Source organism: Cariama cristata, unplaced genomic scaffold, assembly GCF_000690535.1.
Source record: "Cariama cristata isolate BGI_N322 unplaced genomic scaffold, ASM69053v1 scaffold1833, whole genome shotgun sequence".
NCBI lineage: Eukaryota > Metazoa > Chordata > Aves > Cariamiformes > Cariamidae > Cariama > Cariama cristata.
Genome location: NW_009609965.1, coordinates 99,379 through 127,128, shown reverse-complemented (window position 1 = coordinate 127,128; position 27,750 = coordinate 99,379). Strand labels below are relative to the sequence as shown.

Genomic DNA, 27,750 nt, shown 5'->3' with positions numbered 1-27,750 from the left:
TTCCACAAATACATTTTTACTGGGATAACTTACATGATAAGCAAAGTGTTATTTTTAATAATCATTTGTAACATCAAATATCCAAGAAAATTTCATAAGGTAATTTGCATGAAGTGTTTGTGACAGTTAAGAAAATGAATTTCTGGTTGTGCAAATAGATGAATAGGAAAGGTTCATATTCTGTTTATGAAGGTTAGCTCATTGCATCAGGAAACAGAAATAATGCCAGCTCATTTAGCGGACTAGGACTGATCCTGCAATGTGTATCATAAATGAGTCTCATGATTACTGTGAGAATTCAGACTCTTTTTCTGTGTATGATTTATACGCTTAGCATATATGATAATATGGTATGGCATGAATACTTTTGACAAGCTTGAATTGGCTGCATTAATCATGGCAAGCAGAGTTGTTAGTTATGAAGACAATTCAAATAAATACCAATAAAACATTTAAAAGCATCATGTTCTGTTTGTTTCGGTTTGCAAAAATGTTTTCAAAATATTTACACTATTTAATGTTTTTCTATCTGTGAAGCTGAGATTTGAGACCTTTTCTGAACTGAAATAAAAATCATGACACTAGATGTTAGTTGGTGTATTTGAGAAGATTTTACTGCCTATCTGTATTATCCTTAAGCATGTCTTGCATTAATTAAGTTGGAGCTTGGGCTTTTTTTCTTGAAAGACTTCATGTCTTCTGTCAGCTAGATTTTTCTTCAGTACATTTGTCAGAATATGTTGGCCAGCACATTCTACAGTGACTTATATCTAGTCTAGACAAAAGAAGAGAGAGAAAATAACTTTTACAGATTTCTATAAATAGACTGTGAAAGATTTTTCTACTCTGTAAAATGAGATGTTTGATTTTAAAATAACAACACTCGGAGAGGAACAGCATATGTGTTTGCATTCCCCAAATTAGTATCGGACCTGATTTGTTTATCATTAGCTAAAACTGAGTATGTTTTCTTTGCTTTTTAGTTTAATATATGTTGGTGAAACCCTTTCAGTTTTAGAATAAAGGAAGGAAATATGTTTAGAAAACTGTTTTTATTTTGTTTTGAACATTTTGCATGGCTTGAAGCTGTTTAATAGCTTAGTAGTAAGATCCAGAAAGCAAGCAGGTCATTTAGTTGCTGGAATAAGGCCATATTTCTCATCCTACAGCTTATTGTGTAAGAACTGCAGTGCGTGTATTTATTTGTCTGTATATTCTGTATCTTTCCCTTATCTATAGTAGACAAGCGTTTATTTGTGTGTGTCTTGAATCTGTAACGGAGCTGGGAAAATGCGAAGCTTGGGGGTGCATAACTAAAAAGATTGCCTCTTTTGTTTGTCTAAGGAAAATGTCTTGTAGCTTCTGCAGACTAGATGTAAGTCAGAAATTTTTTACGAAGAGTGTGGTGAAACGCTGGCACAGGTTGCCCAGAGAGGTGGTGGATGCCCCATCCCTGGAAATATTCAAGGTCAGGCTGGACGGGGCTCTGAGCAACCTGGTGAAGATGTCCCTGCTCATTGCAATGGGGGGTTGGACTAGATGGCCTTTGAAAGTCCCTTCCAACCCAAACTATTCTATGATTCTTCATCCAATTTTCACAGTTATTTTAATAACTGCTGTTGTTTATGTCCATAACATAATTGGACAGGTGCTAGGCTGTTGTGTTTGAATCTTAATCCATTACATCTTATGCTGTTAACTTCTTTCAAATCTATGCACATCCCAAATATAAATACTGCCTTTGGTCCCTAATAAATATATTCAGAGTATAGCTTCTCTCTACAGAACTCTGTCAGATTTAGGAACGTTACTTGCTTTTGCCTACCAAGACAGGATTTACTTTCATGCTCCCCAGCAGTCCGTCACTCATTTTTTTCACTATTAGTCACTTGAGCATATGTCAGCTTCCCTTTTTGTTGCCTCATCCATGCAATATTCCCCTCAGCCCTCCTGTGTGAGCTCTTGCCTCCTGTTTATCTGACTTTCCCTCTTGCTTTCATCTTCCCTAATTCCTTCCTTTCTCACATATTTCTGACTCTGTTCCTTTCCTTCCTCACTTTTGGTTGCTGCCTAAGGATGTAGTCTTCTTGTAGGACCATTGTGTCTTCAGTCTCTGAAGGGATAGTGGTTGCAGCTTTGTTTCGCTCCTGGAAACTAAACTTTTGCACGTAAGGTTTAAAGCCAGGCTGCTGGTGACCTCCAGCAGCTTGATCCTATTGCATGTAATGGGAACAGTAGCTCTTTGAAGAGACAGAATGCTTCTACTGGTGAAGTCAGGAATTGGAAGAAATCTGAAATCAAATATTTTTTAATGGACATCAAGACTTGTTAATATGTTCTTTCCTGGGAAACTGCTGAGACCATCCTAGAACTGTCACTGAAATTGTCACCTCCCGACTTTGCCCCAGGCAGTTCACCCACCAAACAGTAATTGAGGCACACCTCTTGCATGCAACGTGTTACACTTTTTTGTGAACACCCAGTATTGCAATATGTAGGCTGCGGAACAGAAGAGATTGTTGGAGGCAGAATTCCTGTGGTGGGTGCTGGCATTCAAACCAAGGGAAAACCAGGTACGACACACTCCCTGTAGGGTCTGGCCTGGCATTTTCTGGGTTTTCTTCTGCTGTGCCTCACTGTTCTTCTAGAGACAGCTGTTCTTACAGACTGAGGGTTGTGCAGATGTTTTATAGAAATTCTGTGATTTGTTCTGACATGGCTTAATAGTAAAGTCGGTGGCAGCCTTACTGTAAATCACTGGTTTAGGCGTGTGATTCTTCCTGAGTTTTTTTGGCTGTTCCTTTTAGAAGAAAAAAATGTGATAGCTGGTTTTGACTAGCTAACATCATTATAGGGTGGGTTCACAAATGGCATTTTTGTAATGTAAAAACTGTAAGCAGCTGTAAAGTATTCTTGTTGTGCTATTGACTAATCTTAAAGTTTTGAAATTATGAAAACATTTAAATTGGTTCTTTTCAAGAAGATAATCTTATGCTTTTACCTAGGATGTGAAGGGAACTTTTAAGGCTCCATTGTGTTGTATAATTCTTATGGTTGTGCTCCAAAGCTGTCTGAGAACCAGTATTTTTACTTTCCTAAATTCTCTTCCTGCAAAAGATACTCAGTTAAGGTATTTTAAGGATAATTATTGTAAATGGATATTTATCCTGAAATTATCATTGCAAAAGTAAAGATAAAAGTTTCTGTTAGAGTAGGAATCCATGCTGCATCAGGTACCAGCAGTATATCAAGCAGTATTCTTCCAGAAGCTGTTGATGGACCAAATAAATAAGAAGCATCATTGGCAGTCTATGGAAAAACCGTAGTGATGGAAGAAACCTAGTGGTGGGCTGATGAATGCGAGTAGGCAGGCAGAACCGTCAAATCCCACCACCCTGGGGCAATTGCGTAAGGATGCAGGATCTGTCAAGCTTAAGGGATTTTTCCAGTGGTCTGGAGTGCTGCAAACATTGAGTTCAGACAAGGAAAGAAGCAGAAAAAAAGAAATGGGAAAGAAAGGGGAACCTTAATCTGTAGGCTTACCTGGATTTTGCTGAGTAAGAAAAACTGTTTTTTAAAAAAAAAAAAAAAAAGGTGCTGACCAACCTAAAGAAAGTATTGAGAAATCATAGTTCTTGTCTGTAGCCAGGGGCAGCGGTACTAGAAATGGAAAGATGAAAAGTCATAATTGTCTCCCTGAGGAATAGCTGTCTATCAGCAGAGGATAAATTAACCTATAGCACTGTCTGTTCCAAAAATGCTCCTTGTTAGAGGAGAGGCAAGGCTGAGGGTGGGGTAGAGCAAGCAGGGCAGAGGATTTAAGAGCATACTGTGGTAGTTTCCAAGGGAATACCTGGGGGGGGCGGGGGCGGGTAGGACATGTTTCTGCTCCTACATGGCTGATGTGAATGGAACAAGTTACAAAATACTTTCCATTGGCACTGGTTTTTCTATCTTTCACCCTTTTTTCAATCATTTGCTTTGTTTGTCTTGAGGCTAAACAGATTGCGAGTCCTAAGACAGCATGTACTATGCACATAGTCCTGAAACTATCTATCTTTAAAATACGGTATCTAGCTATTCACAAACCAAATTCACTCTTTTACTACCTGTGCAGAGAGCAATTTCTTTAATCTGCTTTTCCATTTTTCAGGATATTGTCAAAAGAGCACATGATGCGTTCCAAACTTTGGGGTAGACGGTGAAATTCCTGAGGCTGAGCAGTTAAAATGAGAAATTCACTGTTGTTTAATACCTAGGGAAATCCTTATCATTGGTTCCAAAGAGTTAAACTCTGGTCTTTTGAATCCAAAAACCTGATTTATTGCTGTTGAGATTGGGCCTTAGGAAATAAATGCAGTACTGTGATGTGGTATGGAAGTCTGTACTTGTGCTGTTTCAGGAGTAAGTCCAAACCACAGACCTGAAAAAGACAATGCTACTACAGTCAAATCTGGCTGAATGTGTTTTCAGCATAACACAGAATAAGTGATATCTTTGGCACAACAGAGCGAGTGTCAGTAACATGGCTGGACTGCATTCTAAGTGAAAATAGGAGCCATATCTTATGTGGTTTACCCTTTGCTAGTCATTGAAAGCAGATTTCTTTAGATAAAACAGTATCTTCTTTCTTCGTGACATTTCCTTTTCTTCTCTAGTTTCTTCCTTCTCCTAAAAAAAAATTAATTGAGAACCTCCAAAGAAAGCTTACTTCTGAACTTAAATAGTGTCTCAAAATGAAAAGCAAAACCAAACCAAAATACAACCCAAAAATCAGCTTAAGCAACAGCATAAAAAAATTGCTAGTTTTTTAACTCTTACAGGAGGGTACAATGTGCATACCACTTAGTATCATCACAGGGCGTTAAGCTCTTAGAAACTTGCTAAGTATCAGGCCACCGATGCCTATTAATGTGAAAGAAAATTTATATCATTTTGGACATCCAGGATAGATTTGCAGTTTGGATGTATAAGTAGAGCTGAATAAATAATTTAAGACTCAGGTAGTACCTTTGTACTATTATTAGAAAGTAGAAAATCCTAAGGGGAAAAAAAGCATTAAAACATTTTCCTAGCAGAACCTGATTTGAGTAGATTTTTCCAATGTGTCTGAAATGACTTCGCATTGTGATTTTTGTTCCTTCCACGGGTCTGTCTGAAAGTTACATACCTGCATGCATGCAAGTTAAATAACAGACTGTGTTATGCAGAATCAAAGAATTGTGTTTATAGCTCACTATAAGTGTCTCCCTGCTTTGTATTTTATTTTTGTTCCATGCAAGCTAATGTGAGCGTGCTTTTCTGTATTCCTGTTATATTGAAATCCCTACAAAGCTTTGAGTCTTTTGTTGCCACTGAAAATTCTTCAGTAAATGTAAATCTTTGTGCTCCTTTCACGTAGCTTTGTCTGTGGAAACATATGAGGCTTCCCTTGCAAGGGAACGTTTCTCTAGTGCTTGTTTTCTTTGATCTTTTTCTCTGTGAAGTGTATAATGCAGGGGACACTGGGCCACCATTTCAGTTTTATCTGCAGAGCTACATTGACAGCTAGCTGGAAAGACCAGTCATCGTGTGCTTGTGTTTCTCCTTCTTCTGACTAGAGATCAGGTTCCAGTATACCTATGTCCACATCAAATGACCCCCTTCATACAGATAATATTTGCGTGTTTCTGAGTTGCATGGTTATGGAGTGAGACAGGAGATGCTCCAAGAAAAAAGATAGAAACGTCCAACTTAAGAGAAAGCTCAGGAAGTTCTTGATGTGTGTTCAGAAGACGTAAAGACTATAGCAGGAAGAAGAAGAAACAGATATGGACTGAGCTTTAGACATGAACATTCTTCTAACAAGTGCTTAACCATTGCCCTGAATATTTTCAGTACACTGAGAAGTGTACTTTAGGAGAGGGAAGAGAGAGTTGTTTTGATCGGTATTCTTTCTGCATGTGAGGAAGTGTACCTGGAAGCAGAAGGAGGGAAAAAGAAAGATGCAGTCTTTTACAGAACAACATACTTGCATCTGTTAGTAAAAGCAGCAGATGTAGACCTTTGATGTGTTTCTTTTGGCTCCCTGTCCTTCAAAAATAAAACAAAATTCACTGCAGAGGAGAGCTGGCCTAGGGATGACTTCAGGTTTAAAGTGAGATGGTCATGGAGAATGGAAGGGAAAATTGGATGTTCTCCTGACTAGTGATACTTAGAAGAACCAAGACCAGAAGTAAGGCAGCCTCATTCTACCTGAATGTTACCTGTGTTGCCTTTGCTAGAGAAAACAAGATGAACAAACAAGCTGTGAAGTCTGAGGATATTTTCTTTGGGGAAGTCATCCATTTTCCCCATCAGGACTTCTACCCATTTTGTCAGCTGAGTATGCTGAGTCTGAGTATTGACTGAACAAAGGAAAAGGATGCTGGTGAATATGCAGTAATGTTGCCTATTGCTGAGAAGCAGCTGTGTTGGGTTTTTTTGGCGTCGAATGCTTTCTTTTAAGGGTAGGCTGAAGAGATAGCTGAAGAAAGATACTGAAGTGTCTTGCTATTTCTAATGAGGATAGTAATGCAGTATTTTTGAGCAGGTAACATTATAGTCTTTGCAATGTTTTGGCAGAGTTGAACTTTTTGAAAGTACTGGATGCTTTTATTTTGCAAAAAATTCACTCCTGATTCTGTTTGCAATGCTCCTTTCCACTGTCTTCAGTGGAAAGAGACAATGTGTAGTCCTTTTAATGCAAATTGTTCTTGACTTTGGCTTTTATAGTGCCATCTACAAAAATGTGATTAATTGTCTTACTTTAGAGGAAATTAAGAAGAGTTGTGCACGAGAAGGTCTTTTGTTCTTTTTAAAGAGACAGTTCACTTTACTAATGGGACTACTGATTCATACTCCCTTACATCTATTGCTAGCATGCCAGCTAGTATAAAACTGAAACTGATTAAATCTGTGCAAACACTTACATGTTTCTGAACTTATTCCTTGCCTTGAGTTAAAAATTATAGTAGGATATGAGGTACACCTTAGGTTTTTTTCACTTTGAAATCTGTGGTCTATAGAGAAAGTCTGGTTTAGCACATATCTTTTCCATCACCCAGATGAAACAGTCATTCCAGAGGTGTCTGCAGCCCCATGACAAACTGAAGGGAACCAAATGAGATTTGAGACTGGAAGATACAATAAAATTATTGAGCACATGTCTAGAGGATTCATTGGCAATAAGCACCTCAGTTGGGCATCTAACTAGGAACCTAGTCTCCTTCATAAAGTTGATGGAGAGTAAGAGGCTTTCTCAGGGAGACCCTGGGATTGACACTTGTTCAAAATGGTCTTTTTAGGGAACCTTCCTGTCATCGCTGCCTACATAAAAAGACTCAGAGGGACTAACTTCCAAGCTTTCCTGCCTGATTTTTGATTCCTTGAAGTCCTAAGTGCTAGAAAAATGGCACAAAAGCCAGCACAATTTCCAAGGTGACCTAGCATGGATAATTGCCCAGAAGCTGTTCTTTGCAAGATAGATGTCAGAAGGAGTAAGAGTTACTGCTTAAAACCAGTGCCATGAGGGGAAATATATTTAGAGTGATAAGCAGGTTGGAGTATGAGGATTCCTTTGGGTGGATGTTCTCAACAGCTACCCATTTACTACAGAACACTGTTTGAGTGGGGTAAAAAAAAAGTTGTGGAAAATACAGTTAAAGTGAAATGACATTAGTCTTCCTGTAGACATTAGTGGAATATTTTGTAAGTCTTGTGAGAAGCAAATTTATTCCAGTCTTCCCTTCTAACTTTTGAATTGATTAAGCCAGCTACTGAGTAACTCTTATATTGTATATGTATAAATGTATACGTGTATATATGTGTAAAACTCTGTGAGAAAAGCTGAGAACTGGGTCTGTTCAGCCTGGAGAAGAGAAGACTGAGAGGAGGATCTGATCAGTACTTATAAATACCTTAAGGGTAGGTGTGAAGAGGATGGGGCCAGATGCTTTTCAGTGGTGCCCAGCGACAAGTTGAGGGGCAGCGGGCACAAACTGAAACTCAAGAAGTTCCCTCTAAGTATGAGGAAGAACTTCTGTACTTTGAGGGTGGCCGAGCCCTGGCACAGGCTGTCCAGAGAGGATGGAGTCTCCTTCTCTGGAGATACTCAAAACCCACCTGGATGTGTTCCTGTGCAATTTGCTGTAGGTGAACCTGCTTGGGCAGGGGGGGGTGGACTGGATGATCTCCAGAGGTCCCTGCCAGCCCCCACCAGTCTGGGATTCTGTATTTAATGTACCTTCCGATATGATAAATTCCAGATATGATAAATTCCAGGGAGAGTCAGTCACTTGCAAACTGAGATTAAACGAGATACTTAAGAACTTTAAGTTGCATTTAGGCAAGTGCAATGTAATTGCTGTATTGAATCTAGCATTCATTTATAAATCAGTCTAGTATAGTCTAAATAATTAACAGTTTGACTAAGAGGTTTTTAACATCTTTGCGTACGTTTTGCATTATGAAGTGTGGAAAGACAAAAAGGAAACTTCTAACAACTCTTCACAGCTGCAGATGGGGAATAAAGGAACTGTCCAGTGTGTGTGTGTACGCATTTTTAATTTTAAAAACTCTCAGTTAATATTTTATTTCAAATGCATTCAGTTATCCAAGACCGTGAAATTATATATGTGAAAGAATCTCATTCAAACACATTGATGTATATAAAAATGCAAAGAAATCAGGTAGTGTCATATTGTTTTAGCAGTCAAATGCAACAAAAGGTACTCTGTATTTACAATGATGTAACATTACAACTTGAGTGCCGGGGCTAACAGGCAAGACTAGACAAAGCAAATTTTAAAGATACCATTCTAATTAAACTAGTCCCTTGATATGGATCACTGATTGTATTTTGGCCTTGCTCTTGACTTTTTAACACCGAGAGGTATTTCTAATGGCTGCAGCTAAGAGCTTTAAGCCTAGCTCTGCTCATGATCAGCTAACACCTGTTGCGGTGAAAAGCTATTTTAGTTGTACAGTCCCAGGATTAGTTTTATACACCAAAATAAACCCTTGTCATGCAGTTGAGCGAATAGCTTTAGACTTTGGAAAAAATATGCTGAATGTGTGGTCTAAACCTACTGAAATATATATGGAATATTAAATCAATACTGGAAAATCACACTGTGCATATGCTGATGTCTCAGCCAGTGCAGGAAAGTAAATCTCCTCTGTCACTTTTTAATACTTTCAGGATTTCTGCCTGTCTCTCTGGTTTACCTAACTGACAGTCAGACACAAGTTGTTTAAAAAGAATGTAGCACTTAAATCAGGATAATTTGAAGAGACTTTTAAAAAAATCACAAGTGATTCTATGGTTGTCTCTGTAACATGCTATCTTTATGTAACAACTCATTAAAATCAATGAAAGAAAGAAAGGAAAATACAGAACTTCTGCTAATGCATGTTGTACAGGCTCAAGCATTGCATAATTTTTTGTTTTCTTGTTACAGTGCAAAGGTCTTGGCTTAATACTCTAAAGGTGCCATGTAGAATTTATATTAGATATTCTTAGGCAAGAAAATATTTAAGATCTAACCAAGTAATAACACGTTTTCCCTGTGCAACACTGAAAAAGAAACACTAACACAGGACTTGGAATAATGCCTGAAATTATAATTCATTTTATGTGTATAATACAAGTTGCGGTGTTTGCAAAGAAAATGTAAATTATCTTTGTCTTGATAGTTTTGTCCTAAGACTGTTTGATCAATTACTAGTCTGTAGCTCCAAAGACTTTGCATATTGTTAGGTCTTTTTTTAAAAAAGAAAGATTATAGTTGTCAAAGCCATATGGAAAAAGTTACAAGCTAAAATTGCTGTTTAATAGGAAAAAAACCAGAAATTTTGAAAACACTTGCTTTTGTCTTGATGTATGTACACTTTTAATTTGCTGGGTAAGTTGGTAATATTTTGATTTTTCCAATCCAAATCACCCTTAGAGTGACTAGTGTAAGATAGATTTCAGTCTTTAGTGAAAGTGTGAAATTAAACAGACGCGTCAAGCCATAAACAGCACAGGTTTTGATAATTGTTAAAATATATCAACAAGGCCTTTGATGGTTGTTTGGTGTCTGAGCAATTCTTTTGACTTTGAGGATGAGAGATGTACGTGGAGTAGAATACACACTGATATGACTATTCCTTCTCTTTAAATCTTTTAAAAAGAAAAAAAAAAAAGCAATCTACTAAGTCTAAAGTCTACTGGCTAGTCCATGCTAGGACCTACATTTACTTGGATATATTACAGACTGTCTTTTCTTCTCTGCCTTTCTACTTGCTAACCACTAAATATGTCCACTGTTGCAAGATTTATGGAAGCCTTGCATTCTCAAGGTATGAAAATACTATTTTCCTTGTTTGTGTCCCTTATCTTGTTCATGTTGCTCTCTAAGGAATGAAAATACTATTTTCCTTGTTTGTGTCCATTATCTTGTTCATGTTGCTTTCTAAGGGCATAATTATGCCAAATAGGATTAGAATTTGTCAAGTTGTAACAAGAATCATCTGGAGTGAAATCCTAATGTAATTTTTTTCTTGTTGGGCCTTAGAAAATATGAAGGTATTCTTAGCTAATAAAATGTGACTGGAGAATATACAGCCTTACATCTTCTAATTGCTTGTGTCTAAAGCAATCCTGATATTTCTAGAGATTAACAGTTTATTTATCTGGAGGTTTGCTGTCTTGAACAGACGCCCAAAATTTGTTTTTTCACATTAGTTAGTCTTATCGAACTATTGACACATGCAAACAAATATCAAATATTTATTGTCGCTAATACTTAGGAAGGTGAGGAATTTATAGGTGCTCAAACTGTCACTCTGATTAGTGGTGTAAATTCCAAAATTATTATTTGGGAATGTGGTTATAGATGACAGAAGCTGCAATGAGAAGATGGTTTGAAATCGTTTGCTTCAGCATCCTATTTTTTTGTTCCCAAGTTAACCACTGTTGTTTGTTTGAAACTATCATGTAGTCATGATGTTTTATATAAATCGAGGATTGTACTGCAGAATCCATTAGTATAACTTCTCATGTACAAGCAGTGAAGTTAGTAGCCTTGAATTTGGCATATTGTGCTTTGTTGCCACCTTTTCCAATTTACTGTCCAGGAGGAATTTTTATTTTTTATGTCAGGTTATGTTTGAATTTTGAAACTAAAGTCAAGTCGTCATGCATTAAGGTGATAGTCTCTGAGAAATAGAAAATATTCTGTATTATACACATATAAGTATATAGGAATGGGACTTGTTTCCATCTGAAATTCAGATTATTCAATTTCAATAAACTGATGGTTTAGGAAAAGACTGGAGGAGCTCCCCTGTTAAAAACATAACCTCTCCAAAATGATAGTGTTTAGTCTTTGTCTGGGATGAATTAGATGGGGATTTACAGATAACATAGTTTAAGGGTTCAATTTTAACACAATTATATAATAATAAATATAGAGATTTACATACAATAATTCTATGTCATTATATATAACAATACAAATTATATGTAGTGATAGAGAGGTTCTGTGTATAATACTGTGATGGGAAATAAAAAGAGGAGAAATCTTAGGATAGCATTGAACTGAAGACAATGGTGGATCCAAGAACAAAACCTGTTTATTCCAATTGTTATTCAATGTTCTATAATTCTTAGTGCATTTTTAAGTTTATCGGCAGTTTCATCTCTGAGAATACAGAGCATGTGTACTGTGATAATTATGAAATACAAACTTTTAATTTAAATATAGATGAAAGGAGATAGCAGTTCCTTTAGGTGGTTGCTAAGCAACTTTTTTGCATCAAAATATTTATATTCACCAGAAGAAAAGCATTCTGTGCTTAAAAACAATCCTTTAACATATGTATTTAAATCAGCTTAAACATCAAATACTACTTGTCCAGTTAAATATGTAGCTTACCTTTTGCCTATTTAGAAAACAGTAATAGATTTTAGTTGTGTATTTATTATATTTTGAGGTTTCGTGTATGTGCATAGTTATTTTAATTTCTGGTCACTGAAGGACTGGTAAACAGTTGAGTGTTGTGATAATAATAAAAGCACTACCAGGAGGAATTTAAGGTCTGTGAAACCTCAACGTTATCCGTTTGCTGGTGATGATATATAATCAGATCTTCTTTTGATTCTTCTTTATTTTTAAATCTTTGGGATGGCCATGTACAGCAGAATTGGTATGTATGCTGGATTTGAACAGAGAGACTGCTTGCTCTCTTTCAGCAAACGGGAAATTTTTCCATGTTAATACACCAAGCAGAAGAGCAAAAAGTGGTCATATTGGCTAGCTTGTTTTGTTGTCAAGCCATGGTCCTACTACTTAGTTGTAACTAGGAATATAGTATTTTTCTTATCCTCTTGATATTTATGCTTTTCTGTACAACATTAAAAAAAAAAAAAAAAAGCACAGGTATTGGAAACCACTTAGTCACAAACATACCGTGTTTTACCTTACAAAGTTCTAACAGAATTACTGTTTAAAGTTACAAATCCCATTTCAACCAGAAGCTACTACTGGAAATCATCTGCGTTCCAGCTCAGTTAATAGAGGATTTGATACTCTGAGGACATTTCTCAAAACTTTTTGCTTCTCTCTGGACCTTGGCTTGCCTTAATCTTTCTTAGGCAATTAGAAATAGTTCTGTAAAGTTCATCTAACTGCTTCCCAGCGCAGTTTCCTGTGCATACTTTTTTCAGAATTGCAAAGAGTATCTTTTATAAAATACTATTCTGTTAAAAATATGTAGATTAAATTTACAGAAACTTTCCCACAATCATGTGGCATCTTTCAGGTTTTTCTATAAGTCAATTATTTTTATCTTACCTTTTTTTGTCACCAGTTCAGTGCTAGGAGAAACTTCCAAAAAATTTCAAATTAAACAAGTGTCAAAGAACCAGAGTTCTTTGGTTAACTTTTCTGTTTTATCTTGAATTACATTCTTGATTTTTAAGCTGCAGGCTGCTTTCTCTGTATGTAGTTTCCTTAAAACAAAACATTATATCTTCGTAAATAAGATACAGATACATTTGTATGTACATGTACATATGAAATACCAATGGCACATGCTTCCTTGAAGATTCTTACTAGCTTGTTCTGAATGTTGGATAGACGTTGCAAATTGTGCAACCATTCCTTCTCTGTTTCTCTAACAGAGAGTTACTGGAGTGATCAGGGAGCATCACACCTGGGTTAAATTCTGAATAATGGTGAGGCTGAACCATTCCTTAATGGTACCTGTGAGTGAGCCTGGGTTTGGTCTGGGTGTCGTTAGTGATGTGCACCTATCTCACAATTCAGGTATTACTTGCCATTTTGTTCTTACCTGGTAATGGGGATATTATAAAGGTATCGTACAATAACCGTGTACTTTGTTATTAAGGCTTTGAGGATCATGTCGTTTCATTCCAATGTCATATAAGGATGATATATTGAATGAAATATTCTGTTTTGTGTAATATTTCAGTAATCTCCTTTTTACATTTTGATATGAAGGGAGAGGAAGATATAAAGGGTTCTTGTTGGTAGGAAGAAAAATGTGGGGAAGAATTGGAGAAATGAGTTTTCCTATGTGAAGGCATTCCATTCAGTGCAGAAAAGGTTACATAACCTTATTTTCTTTCCTTTCTTCTCATCCTATCTACTTTTCCTGGTTTTCTTTTTCTTTATTGTTCTTTCCCTCCTAAAGTGAGAACAAAAGTGATTTATGAAGGTTCTCAATAGTGTTTTTGTTTTAGAATTATTTTGTTAATTTTTTTAGCTGCCTTTGGTATAATACAGTAAGCTTTCAGATACATTGACAAAACTTGCCTAGTTTTGATTTAGTTTTTTATATTTCCAGATGTTTTATTTTAACCTATAGTCTCATTAATAGAGTCTAAATTTAGCTTCGGGTGAAAATATAAAGCTTTGGGACTTACAAGAAAATATTTATTATCTGGAATATGTGGAGATTTTGGGTAGAAGACTAAAGCTTGTGTAATAGTTATGGATACTTGTTCTGAAATTATTCTTTACAGCCCTTGAGTATGAACATTTGTGCCCTTTATACATGTGTTATTGTGCATCTTTGGCGCTTTAAACATTACAATTAGGCAATGAAGAGGTGAGCATTTGATGTCTGGCACAGGACTGAGCTCAGCATAAGTATAAAATTACAAGTATTTCTTTAGTGAAAAATTGGCCCCCTTCTCATTGTCCTATGTAGTTGCAATGCTTTTTTGTATCAATAAAACTGCTAGAGAATTAAAATTTTTCTTCTGTAGTTGTACAGCAGGTATACCTTACATTTTGATTTATGAATACCTTTAAAAAGCAGGATTGTTATTCAAGATAAGACTGTTATTGCTCCTGCAGAGAAGTGAAATCTAATTATCTCTGCCTCTCTTGCACTCTGTTTCTCTTTGCTTCTCCTCCCTCCCCATACGACTTTATACACACCTCAACAGCATGATAGCTTGGATCACTGCCTCGCCGGCGGTGTAGGAGGTATACACAGAGGCAGAGGAGAGGCTTTCCTGAGCTGCCGGTTCTCCGGCAGAGCTGGATGGCGTGGACACCGAGGCTTTGTGCTGTGCCCTGCTTGTGCCAGTTGCTAAGGTGAACCCAAGTGAGGGGAGAAGGACTCTGCTGCTGGACAACGGCTGTAATGGGACCTGAAAATATCTGTAGAAGAATTATTAGTCAAGCTCTTTAGGTTTCACTATCCTTTTGAGAGAGCTGTTCATTTGAAATATAAATACTAGTATCTACCGCCAGGTAGCAAAGCTCTCGGAACTAGGATTTGGAGCAGTTAACAGATTTACTGATCACAGTTAATTTGTAAAAGGGCACTTGAAAGTATACAGAATAGAGAACGTTGCGATTGTGTTCCCCTAATACTTCCAGGTCCTCAGCCACATAGAGGACCACGTAGACACCTTTGGGTACTTCTTAATGTAATACTGAGTAGAAGTAATGAAAGAATCTGTACAGAGATGGTTGGTCACAAGAGGGAGGAGCAGCTGATGTTGAAGTGTTTGGTGGCTGTACATGCATTCGTACTACTTTCATTTGTTGTCGCCTCTCTTCCCATTGTAGTTTTGCTTGGAGAGAATTTGTTTTAGCTTGTTTCTTTCGGCTTCCTTTCCTGTGAAAACACTAGGGAAAAGAAAAACAGATTACAGTATGACAGAAATTTGTCAGGCGTTTCACACAAACCACCAGCAGACTATACTTTTTAATGCTTTGGGAGACCTTTGAGAGAAAGGAATAAAACTACTGGGGCTTTTTCTCCAGTCTACAATTATCTATAGAAAAATCTATTTTCTGAGAAGCTGGATTGTATTTGTAGCGTCAATAAAACTAGCAAGGAAGTTTTCCTGCTGTCTCCCCTTTCAAAGTGAATATCTAACAGAAAAATGGTATACTGGATCTGAAACCGTACTGGAAAGAATCCAGTACGTTATGGAAGGATACCAAAGTGGTATTGGGTACATATCTCCTGTTGGCCTTTCCTAAAGATCAGTGGTTGGAGACTGGCACCAAGTTCCTGGCATCAGGGCAGGGCATTCCAAGGGCTAATTTACCATGTCTACAGGAAAGCTTTTTACCTAGATTATTCTGTATTCCCCATGCATCTACTACACACCAAAAATTCCTCCTGTTATACTCAAGTCATGGCAAATTCTAAATTAATTAATATCCTTCAGGTTTTTAGCAATTCAGCCTATTTAATGCAAGGTGCTACAGCATCTCGCATATGAGGAGCGGCCAAGAGAGAACTGGTTTTGTTCAGCCTTAAGAAGTAGGATCCCTGCTGCTCTCCACAGCTATCCAGTATGCAGGTGTGGAGAAGGCTGAGCCAGCCTGCTCAGTTTCAAATTCTTTATTTTCCTTTCATTCTGAGTAGCCATTTTAATTTGTGCAGTTTGGTGTATGCACTGTTATGGGTACATGTACACACAGTGCTGCAGTAGCTGAGAAGGAGAAAATATTTTTCATGGCTACCTTTTATATTGAAAATAGATTGAGGTAATCTGTACAGCCTTCAATTTATCAAATAAGTGCTACAACCACGTATTTGACTTTCAGAATAGGGAACAGCATTCATGCTTGAGAACACTGTTAAAAACGTTACTGTCTTCAGTGTCTTTTAAAATGAAATAATGAAAAAATGTTATTTTTCTCTGCAGTGCTTGCTCTCTCAGCCGAAGTTCTGGGCCATTCAGACGTCAGCCTTACTCCTTCGGACGAAGCTTGAGAAAGGAAGTACTCGCAGAATGGAACGGGCGATGAAGCAGACTCAGGTAAGGCTTCTGAGCTGCCTTGTTATAAACAGGATTTCTTTGTACATCACATAGAAACAGGCAGGAGTTAGGAGCTTCTGCGGTTCCTCTCTGCGAACTGTACAGTGAGATAATTTTCTAATTATGTCTCTAAATCAGATGCGTAAACCACAAATCCTTTTATGTTTGCCAGTCTTGAGAGAAACTCTTCTATGCACAAGTAATAAATGGTCACTTTCTTTCAAAAATATGACAAGTTTTGGAAGATTGAAATTAAAATCTGTTTTCTTACCTCTAGTTCCTGATTTCTGATCTGAGGAGGTTTTTGTGTAGAAGCTAACGAATGTAAATGCTACTGCTATCAGTTTTTTAATAGTTTTTAGTCAAGTAAATCATCTGTAGAAAACACTGAAACTTGTAAAAACTCATTGGTATTGTGAGAACAAGAAAACACATTTGTGGCTACAGCAGCACTTTTGATTTACTGTTTTGATGTGATACTTAGTGATTAGTATGTTTAATCACTGCCTCAAACTTGCAGTAAATAATCTTGCTCCAAACAAAGAGAAGATCAGTTTTCAAATGCAAAAAAGAAATTTAAAATTCTGAAATGTGTCAGCTAATAGGATTTATTCAAAAAAATAAATTTTTCAAAGGAAAGGTCTGTATATATAAAGATATTTTTTTTCTCCTTCATATTACAGAGTTTTGTTAGCCATTTGTCATCTTTTTGAACAGCAGGCATTTCTACGTGTCCATCAGGCAACAGTCCTGCTGACTAAAACAGCCAGGAATGTATAAAACTTATGATTAGAGTGCTGTGTAATTAAATCCTGAAAAGCTGATGTTTCATTTAAAATCATTATTAATGCATGGACCTTTGAAGGAGTGCAGCTTGAATGTGCTGCTGCATTTTTCTTTTGCTGAGGAGGACATAAAGTTGCTATAGTGGAATTTCCCAGGGTCAGTAGGAGAGTGTCAAGGAAGCCAGGATTCCAAGTCTGGGAGATGTAGCATCTGACGGCATTTGGGAAGTGATCTCAGGATCCTTGATGCCCTAAGCCTTAAAACAGTTGGAGAGTCTCCAGCATTTTTGTCTAGCTTGATTAAACCTGAGCACTGGAAATTGTTATACTATGGAGTTTGACAGTCTCATGACGGAAATCTTCATGAAGGGGTTATCGTTGCAAGTACATTTATCTGACTTCATCGTGTGCTGCAACTGCAGTAATGCGAAGGATTTGGTTAGCATTGCACTCTGACATTTTGGGAGGTGACCTCACAGTAGACAAAGAATCTGTGGTTTTAAATATTATCTTAAATCTTAGTATGTTTATGTTTTCTTTCATTAAGTTTTCTAGATGTTTGAATATAATGACATATTTGTGTTGATTCGATATGGTATCAAGCTTAGTTTCCAAAAATAGTTAAAAGTTGTTTAAGGATTGATACATGCTAAATTAATCAAATAACTTGAATAACTTTCCATTTAAGGTTTTCATTCCTAAGTTTCATCAGATCAGAATTTTTTAATACCATGGTTTCTAACAATTCTAAGAAGGAATCAGAAAACATAGGGTGAACAATGTTATCTTCATACGTAACACAAGGGGTTTTGGCGTATCATCTTCATGAAGATGCCAAAGAGCTAGCAAATTCTGCAGCCATGTATCAGTAGAAAATGGATTTCAAAACCATAGAATTTTGATACAAATGGGGGGGGGATGTTTGGTTTTGTTTGTTTTATAATTTCATGTTTACGAGTTCAGATTGCTGTAGAAAGATCAGGTGTTGAAGGTTAAGGGAGAAGGTGGGTGTAAATATGATTAGATTCCCCTTCCATTGTTTGCAATATCAAATTTTTAAAGTAATTATAAAAATTCTTGTAAGACAGCTTGAATAAGAAGTGCTAAACTAAATCCTCTGAGTTACTTTCGGGTTGTCCGAAGAGTGCTCTGAAGAGCGCATGAGAAATTATTTGGCTCTGACTTATTGATGGTGGGACTCTCCTGTCCTCTCCTACTGTAACTCTCCTTCCTTTCCCTCTATGCTGGATCTGCAGCTGATCAGCATCTTTTTAGATGAATACCACTGGGCAGGCATATGCTGCTTTTCAGCCCTAAAGCAAGCCAGGGTACATTGTTGGTTTGTCATAGAAAGTGTTTTTTGGATAAATTTTTGTGGGGACCTGGCTGTATTTAACTTATTTTAATTGTTTGGAAATAATTGCAGCTATTTTTGAAATGAGGGTTTATTGGTTGAATTTAACTGCCACACTCCAAGTATGAAATATATCCCTACTTTACATTAAGTGGTTTTTATGAAATGATTTTGTAAGTATTTTTTTATAATTGGAAAGCTTCAAAAGCAATTGGAATGGTCATTTTCAAAACCTTTTTCTGATTACTTTAAAAATCTGAACTACAGATAATATAGTCTTTGGAACAGGTTTTAAAATTATCGTTCTGGATACTCTGGAACATACTTCAGCTAGTAGCTAACTGGAAGTGAGAAGGAGAGATTTTTTTTCCCTTAACTTTTTCTGGATGCTACTGGTTGCCTCTGTCCAGTTTTTGCCTAAATGAGCTTTGGATCCACAAAAATAAGGTTAAAGATTTCTAAAGCCAGTACTTTTTTTCAACCATTTTTCTAAGAAAAGGAAACAGTTATTTTACATTCCACTAGAATATTTAATCATAAGCAGTATAACATATATTGAAGTCTGGATGAAGGTATTGCCAAACAAAATGTGTCTCTGGATACAGTATAATTTTTTTAAGGTTGGGTGTTTGTTTTTTTTCCATATGAGTGTAGGTGAAGGAGGGTGAGAAGCGCTAGGGTGGAAAGAAAAGAAAGGGAGGGAGGGAGAAAACAGGAAGAAAGGGGGATAGTTTTTGATAAATAGCTCTCCATATAACCAGAAACCTGCCATTTCTAAATCAGTTTTGGGATCTTCACCTACCTTCTATTGTAAGAAAGTAATTCAGAAACTATTAATAGTGGAAAGGGAGTTGGAATAAGCTGTTAAACCACAAATTACTGCTGAAAGTGCAGCCAGAGCTCAAATAATAGGATGGGGGAGAAAAAAGGAATTTTGAGTGGTCTAGGAGCTATGAAAAAAGAGAAAAGGGGGAGGTGATTTAAAAAACAAACAAACAAACAAACCACCGTCAAACCAGTTTAAAACACATAAAGGACAGCATCCCACTGTAGTTTCTTGATATTAGGAAGAATTTCTTCACTGAAAGAGTTGTAAAGCCCTGGAACAGGCTGCCCAGGGAGGTGATGGAGTCCCCATCCCTGGTGGCATTTAAAAGACGTGTAGACGTGGTGCTTAGGGATGTGATTTAGTGGTGGGCTTGGCCGTGCTAGGTTAAGGGTTGGACTCGATGATCTTAAAGGTCCTGTCCAACCTAAACGATTCTATATGCAAAATAAGAGTACTCTTCCATTTCAGTGGATTTTAAAATATTTTTAAGAATGAAGCAAAATGAATTAAAACGCCGTGCTTTGTACAAAGGATGGTGGGGTAAAAGTGAGAGCATCGTTACTGCTGGATTATGCCGGCAGCAAAAGGGGTGAAGCTGCCGTGTGCCTGGTACAGCAGTAGCCTGCTGAGCCATGTCCCACGGTGACTTGTTACAGCTCCGTCCTGCAGCCTCGTCTGAGTGCTTACACTGGCCACCTCTACACTCACAGCTTTTATCGGCGTGTTATGTGCCCCTTTTCTGATTGTATTTGCTGCTGCTCACTGCACCTGGTGATAGCACGCCTGTAAGCTAATCGCTTGGTTTTCCGCACACGCAGTACAACGTATGCGGTATTTCATACTGTTCTCTCTCGCTTGCTTTTCTTGGCAGCAGAGGAATTTGCCTGTTAGGAAGAGAGAAATGTGTCTTGAAAGGGTGTTTTTAATAAGACTTCAGGAGAGCTGGGAGCAGACTAGCAATATTATATGCTAATCATTACGTCTAAGATTGAAAGGTCACATGAGATCTTGTTTTATATCCTTAGTCATACACAGATGTATGTGGTTGGGAATTCAGTGTCAACTGCCCTGTAATTTTCACTTAAATAATACTTCGGAGTGTCATTTTCTCCAGCAACTAATGTTTTTCTGTGTGTATGAAAAAGGGAAATAATCAGGGGTTTTTTTGTTTAAATTGTTCTTACTATAGAAACATGCTAGTTGGTGTTCAATTCTTTTGACTCTGAAAAGAGTTTATGTACACCTATAGAAAGAAAAGGCTAATACAGATCTAGCAGAACTGGCCTCTGGAGCTCTATGAGCGTGAATCCAACTTCGCTGTTTCATTTTTTTCACATTGATGGTCTTTAAATGGTTATGCAAGAAAGTTATGTCATTTATCATAGAAACATATCCTTTTTATTTTCAAAACTAAACTGTTACCTCCTTGCCAACTTGCTCCCTCTGCTTTGCTTTATTTGGCAGTTGTTCTACATTGGACAAATTCAGCATTTAAGGGAAGAGTTCAAAAAGGAGAAGGAGCAGTCTTCTTCCCACTAGGCTGATCTAGAGAGGTTTGAGGCTAACGGATTTTTCCCACTTCTTTTGCTTCTCAAGTCATACATCTTTCTGATCAGGCCTTTCAAGACCATGGTTGAAGCAATAGAGAAGAGGCTTTTAGTACGACTAAGGGAATGACAGCACTTGCCTGTTCAGCTAAACTATTCGATGACTATACTAGGAGTTCCTATTCCTATTCTTTAACCCCCTTTGATACTCTAGGAGTGTATTAAATAAAATTGTAATAGTTGCTTTTAGTTGTGTGTGGAATGGGAGAGGGGAGGAAGGAGGGAAAAAATTAATCATTAATAAATTTGTTTCACGTGAAGTTGAAGGTTTTAACAGAAAGTTACTGGAATCTGTGAGGTGCACTGGTGAACTGAGAGAGATTTAACTCGCCTCCTTCGGGAGGGTAATAAGTGGAAGACAGACCTCTTCTATCCTGTAGAGATCCTGCACTGATATCCCAATAGCTCTCAACTATTATGAATTGTATTTATTATTAGAACATATGTTCCAAAAAGTGTTTAAAAAGAGGAGAAAAGCCAGGTCTGTTATAAAACCTTTCCTTAATGAATTCTATGCAAGATCACAAGGTCTCCAGAACCCTGGAAATAAACCTTATTGCTTCAGAAAGCAATCACAAGAGAGAGTGACCTTGGTGATAGTTATGATTTCAGTCTCACGACACACATTTCCAGAGCGTATTTCATTTTGCTTAAGCAGGTGACAGATTTGACAGAAGATGTTACATGAAACAAGTGATTCTGGGGATACACTGAACTCATCAGCACACTTGAAAATAATTAACGTGGCGGTGCTTGGCTCCCTCTGTTTTTCTTCCACTATGCCATTATGATTGAGAGAGGAAAAAAGAAAATAAAAAAATCAGAGATCCAGTCTGCCAAGAATTATTCAGGAATAACTGAAGTGTTTTTGTACTACTAGCAAAAAAGAGACTATTGAATAGTGTAATTTTCCAGGTAATGATTTCTGCCTAGAAGTTTTCTATTGCACTGTTGTATTTGCCAGTTTGGATCAGCGCTATTAGCTGGTGTGGGGAAAAGAATGAAACCATTCTTTCTGTGCTAAAGTTTCTTCGTATTTTCTCAGCTAGTACTTTTAAAGTACAAACCTTTTTGCTCATTTGAGAATTATGTTCAGTAGCTGAGCTGTTCCACTTCTAGTGTCAATGCACTTTCTAAAAGCAGCCAAAAATACTAAGCCCTCTGTTTTTTCCAAATGTTTCTCATTGAATCTTACAAAGGCATTTACCTTTCTCCCTTTAGAGTCTCTTCACACAGTATCCTCACAATTCAAACGATGGTATTAGGAGTCATAACGTCAGATGGGAGAATCCTTAAGCCGTATTGAACAGTAATATTACACTTTTTTTGTAGACAAAGTGATGACAGCGAGTTGCAAAGAAAAATATGAATATCAACAGATTTTAGGACATACTATTCACATCTTTCTGTCTAAGCTTTGGCCTGGAAGGCATACGCATTGTAAGCTCAACTTCAATGAACTAAACAATTAAAATAATTAAGTTCCATATGTAATCAGACTAGATGCAAGGCATGGAGGACACACTATTCCCACTTATTGCTAAATTGAATAGATGAAGCTTTACACCTGTATGTGATAAATGTCATTGCAAATCTGGAGATAGGTATCCCGAGGTGAGCTAACAAACCGTGTTCTGAAATAGCCCAATACTGGTAGACAGATTTTCTTGAGTCACGTTGTCCAATGCATATGCCAGGTACTACAAACCAGACTCTCCCTTATCTGTTAAGGCAGTTATCTGTTCCTCCTATATTGTAATTAAACTCCAACTTAACAATGATAGCTTTTCTTCTTTTTATTTCTTTCTCCATCCTTGTCCTTCCTTCTCCTTTTAGTGAAAAACAGAAAGCAAAGCTCATGCAAGAAGTCTTTGGATCTATTTTTCAGCATTGACTGCAATTGTGCCTTCCCCCAGAGCAAGCTGATTTGGGAACTATAAAAGCAGTGTAACCACAACAGCTTGGAACTTAACGCGGGCTTACTGTTTTGAAGTGTTTGTGGTTCCTCTGCAGGTTTTGCACCCTGTGCGAAGTGTTTTATAACTGCTGGTCACCAAGGGCAGGATCAAAGCGAGCTAACTAGCTACAAACAGGGGACTTGCATCTGTGCAAGATGCGGTTGTCCTCCATGGGTGAGTCTCCACACGTATGATTGCATGAGACGTGCCTACTGGTTTAGGGCAGCTATATGAAGCTGTGACAAAAATGCCAAGACGTCTGATAGGAGAGGGGGAACCTTCAATGCAGATCTCTTTGGGAAAGGGACTACAACTGCCTTTCCTGTTCCTGACTCATACAAAGACGCAGATTAAAGCTAAGGTCAGCTGGATATATTTGGCATTTGAGACTGCAGAGTAAGAGAGAGACTGCGATGCTGCACTACAAGCAAATAAGCTGCAAGCATACCAAAAAGAGGGCAGGATGCATGTATGGAAATGGAGATGTTCTTTCCCCAAACGCCAAATGATCTAACCTTTATTTGGACTAATTTTAAATGTAGCGGTGTCATGGTGTATTGGTGGATGATATCAATATTCTTGGTTTTGCAACAGAAAATAAGTGGTCTGGTTTTAAGTCCATCCTTCACAAGTAAGCTCGTAAATCTAGCTTCTTCTAGAGACTTTAGGGGAAGTTCTGCTCACACCTTTTGATACATCATAAAAATTAATAATATAATTGACAGGTGAAACAGCTTTTTCTTTGAAAACAAAAACATTCAAGAAGGTACACTTGCTTGATAAGGATAATGTAGTAACTATAAAATTATATTTTATATAAGTATATATTAAAATAAGTAAAAAATAAATTTTAAAAGCATAAAGATAAAAAATATACATAGTACTTTTCTGAAGATTTTGTGTACTATGAAAGTGGATTTGTCCTGAGGGTTAAGTCATTAATATGCTTTAACATTGAAACCCATATCCTAAGCACTGGCACTCAGTAACTTTGGGCTCAATATTTGTCGAGAACAGTAATCTCATCATTTTGAAAGTCAGTAAAACTGTTATGCTATTAGAGGCCCCATTTTACCGTGCTTCTTTAGGTGGTAGTGTTTGACTACAAAACATTCCAAATGGCAGTTGCATACGAGATGCTCTAATTTGCCTGGTATACTGCTTGGCTCTGTTTCAAATATAAAGGAAATATTACGTCAGAATTCATGAATCCTGTTATCTTCTACTCTTGACCTTGACCTCTTTTGTGCTAATTTTGATATCAAAATGCATTATATTTCATTTGGGAATGTTGAACTCATTTCCTCTCATGTGCTTTCCTTCCCCACCCAGCTGCAAAAGCCCTATTATAAAGAAATTGAAGCTTTTTTTAGTAAAATTACACTGGCAACCTAAGTGATTATTTGTTTCTTAGTTGGCTGGTATTGTTTTCAAAGTGAAATACACATTTGCAGGGCCTGATATAACAAACAAAAACATTCACATTAAGAATCTACTACATGACTCACTTTAGAAAAAAATATGGATGTGCATGATTGCAGTGCCCTAATCAATAACTTCTGCCACAGTATGCTTCCCCTTACAACTATCAACATCTTTTTGCATCTTAAAAGTTCACCTGGGGTTATGCAAAAGCTAAGTCTTCTTGGTAGTCCAGTACTTCAAGTTCTTTTGCGTAGATGCCTTACAAATTTTTGGCGTTCCCTCTTTCCTGCCATTAAAGTGGTAGTATAGGTGAAGCCAGTACCTTAGATTCAAGAGGTAGTGTCTTCCTGAATAATTTTTTAATTTGAAGTCATTACGATGTGGAAAATTTTGGATGATGATCTTGCTTAAACATGTAGGGGATACTTAGGGAATAAGTTTAAAGTGAAGAATTAATTTGTTTGCCTGAGGACAGGGTAGTAATGGGGTTGGGAAGAACGAATTACCAGACTATCACAAAGAAAAAGACCTGGGAAATGTTGTATAAACAGTAGCTTTCTAGTTTTCCACCATGTAAAGCAGAAAAAAGAAATAACTTTAACTGGTACACCAGGGAATTAGATGGAAAAACCTCATAGGTAAAAGACCTACTAAAGGTAGGCAGTAAAACAAGCGTAATTTTTCTAAATGCTCACTTTCTGAAATAAGGTTATCAAGAAGTGATAAATCTTTTTTTTTTAATAGAGTAGGAAGTATAGAATAATTGTTTAAAATTGGTAGTGCGGTTGAGTTGTTTAATACTGAATAATTAAAAATGTTAATATCTTTATACATTCAATATCTCTATTGAGAAATAAGGTTATCAAGAAGTGATAAATCTATTTTTTTTATATAGAGTAGGAAGTATAGAATAGTTGTTTAAAATTGGTAGTGTGGTGGAGTTGTTTAATGCAGAATAATTAAAAACATTAATATCTTTATACATTCAGTATCTCTATTGATGCAGTCACTACCTGTAGAACAACAAAGTTTAAAATTCCGAGTGATAACACAGTTACGACATAAGCTAGGGCAGAGGAAAACTGGTACGGTGATAACACAGTTACGACATAAGCTAGGGTAGAGGAAAACTGTTACATCCAATTAATGTTTAGATATGTTATTACAAAATTTATTAAACCTACACTTACAATCAGTAAACTAAATTAATATACCAGCAGGACATGTTTTGATGCTGAGGTTTAAAAACAATTGGATGCATGATCTGCTGAAAATCATTGACGAAGTACCTGGAATTGAGAGTATGTTGAAGTGGTAAACCAGCCTTCACCAGCTGCCGTGCAGGTGCCAAGGCATGTTTGCTTTCATAGCCCAATACTGAGTTTATTGAGAGTTGAGAAACTCCTTGGGAGCTGATAAGACAAGAAGGTGTGTTTTTCCTATTTGCTCTATAAAATTAGGCCTGAAACACTGAGATCTACTAACTGTAATGTCTTGAAAAGCAGTGTAATCAGAACCTGCGCGTTTCTAAGATGTCTGTAAGAAAGGAGCGAGTTGTAAATGAAAAACATATTTTGATAGTTGTGTTTCTGGTGACAAGGCCTATAATTTTATTTAATTGGTATGATAATGTGCATTTGCTTTATTTGCTAATCGCGCTTCCATTTCCATCTAGAAAAGTCCTAAAATGATGGCAAGGTTGCTTCTTTATTTAGGACAGGAGAAATGCCATTCATCATTCTCTAACATTTAAATTTAAAAAAAACAGGAGTTTTATGCTAAAGACACAATTGTCTGAAACATGTTTACATTGGATGCTCCTGGTTTAAAAAAAAAGATAGAAATAAGGTTATGTATAATTGAAGGACAGTCTTATTCTCATCGCTGATGGAAAGTAATCTTTTAAAGGAAAAAAACAGAAGTCGCAAATGAAAACAAACAAAAAAACCCGAATCCAGCAAAAAACCCAAGAACAACAAAAAAAGCCAACCCCAACTAAAACCCAAAAAACCCCACCAAAATTATTTGCTGACTGAAATAATATTGAAGTTTATTAATTCAAATTGCATAAATTTCTATCAGCTCTCTCTGGCTCAGATATGCTTTATCTTCAATGACACAAATCTGTATGCATGTTTTGGTTGATTAGGGCAGTAGTCTATTGAAAATATGGAAACTATTTACTCCATAAAATGTCTTTTTAAGAGCCAAATTAGGACAAACAGAATGAATTTTGCATTCTTTTCAAATTTTAATAGTTTTCAAGAACACTAGAAATATGTGCAGAGCAAATATAAAATGCACTGATGATGACGGTTTTGCAATTTTAATTCAGTAGGGGTGATGAGTTTATTACAGGTAAGAAATTAAATCAGTTAAATAAAACAAAGTAGTTCACTTTGTCGTCCCACAGTTTTCTCCGAGGAATATACCCTCAATCTTCCCCTGCAAAGCCTGCCAAATGAATGAGTTTTTTGGCATGACAAGAAGGCACTATACGCGTAGATTATTGTAGTTCAAGAATTCCAGGGCTGCGGTGAACTGTCCCACAAAACATAGAGGATGAATTTAGTCTTGAAAGACTAATTTGTAGAGATGCATGTAGTAGAGAGGACCTTCTTATTTGCTGAAATGAAGCTAAGACATACAAAAACAATTGCTGGGAAATAGTACAATAGCTGTGAGACAAATGTTATTGATAAAACTGTTTGTGTCTGTGTTTTTTAATATTTTGAAAGTGATCCAGCATTGTTCTGAAAAATTCTTCCATTAGAAGGTATTTTAGTGCTGCTTTAACCATTGCAGGAAATGAGAAACTGGAGACTGAGTTTAGTTTTAAAAGTATTTAAAGTGAATGGGTATGGAAATAGTGGTGCTCTAAAGCTTGCAGAAGTTGGAATAGGTAACAAGTCAAAGCCAACTTAGTAAATCCCAATAATTAGTGGTCCTTGCTTTTGTCCTTATGTACTCAGTCAATAAAGTCTGTCAGTAAGGCTTTTCTTTTCTCCTGATACAAAAAAAAAAAAATATTTTACTTCCTCAAGTCAGTATACAAGCTGTGATTTGAAGAGAAGCCAATGCATTTATTGTCAAAGGAGATTTTCGGTGGGAAATCTTATAAAAGCTGAAAAGAATTACTCTCAAATTTTAAAGTAGGGGCAAGAAAGTGGTTGTAGAGCCAAATAGGGGTAGAGTCTGAGAACATTACATTGGAACCGTTTTACTTTTATTATGTAGGTCAACACCAGGGATAATCAAGGAGAATGCTTTAGGTGGTTTGTTTCTTGAACACCAGTTGAGAGTAAGATTTTAGCAGATCAGTTTCTGCAACAAAACTGATGAAGTATAAGCCACGGAGATTTGTAATCATTGACCTACAGAGTATGGATTCACAGAAAGTGGAGTGAAGGGATTTCTGAAAAAGGTCATTAAACTGGTGTCAAGTCTTCATGAGATAAATTTAGAAATAGTGAA

General features: G+C 36.8%; 1 protein-coding gene across 1 annotated transcript in view; it reads left to right on the top strand.

Moving 5' to 3' along the window:
* TTC27 (tetratricopeptide repeat domain 27) overlaps positions 1 to 27,750 on the top strand; it is a 123,820-nt gene that overhangs the window by 52,443 nt on the left and 43,627 nt on the right. The window contains exon 9 of the mRNA XM_009697697.1: positions 16,205 to 16,318. Coding sequence (XP_009695999.1) covers positions 16,205 to 16,318 — 114 coding nt within the window. The remainder of the gene's footprint in view (positions 1 to 16,204; positions 16,319 to 27,750) is intronic.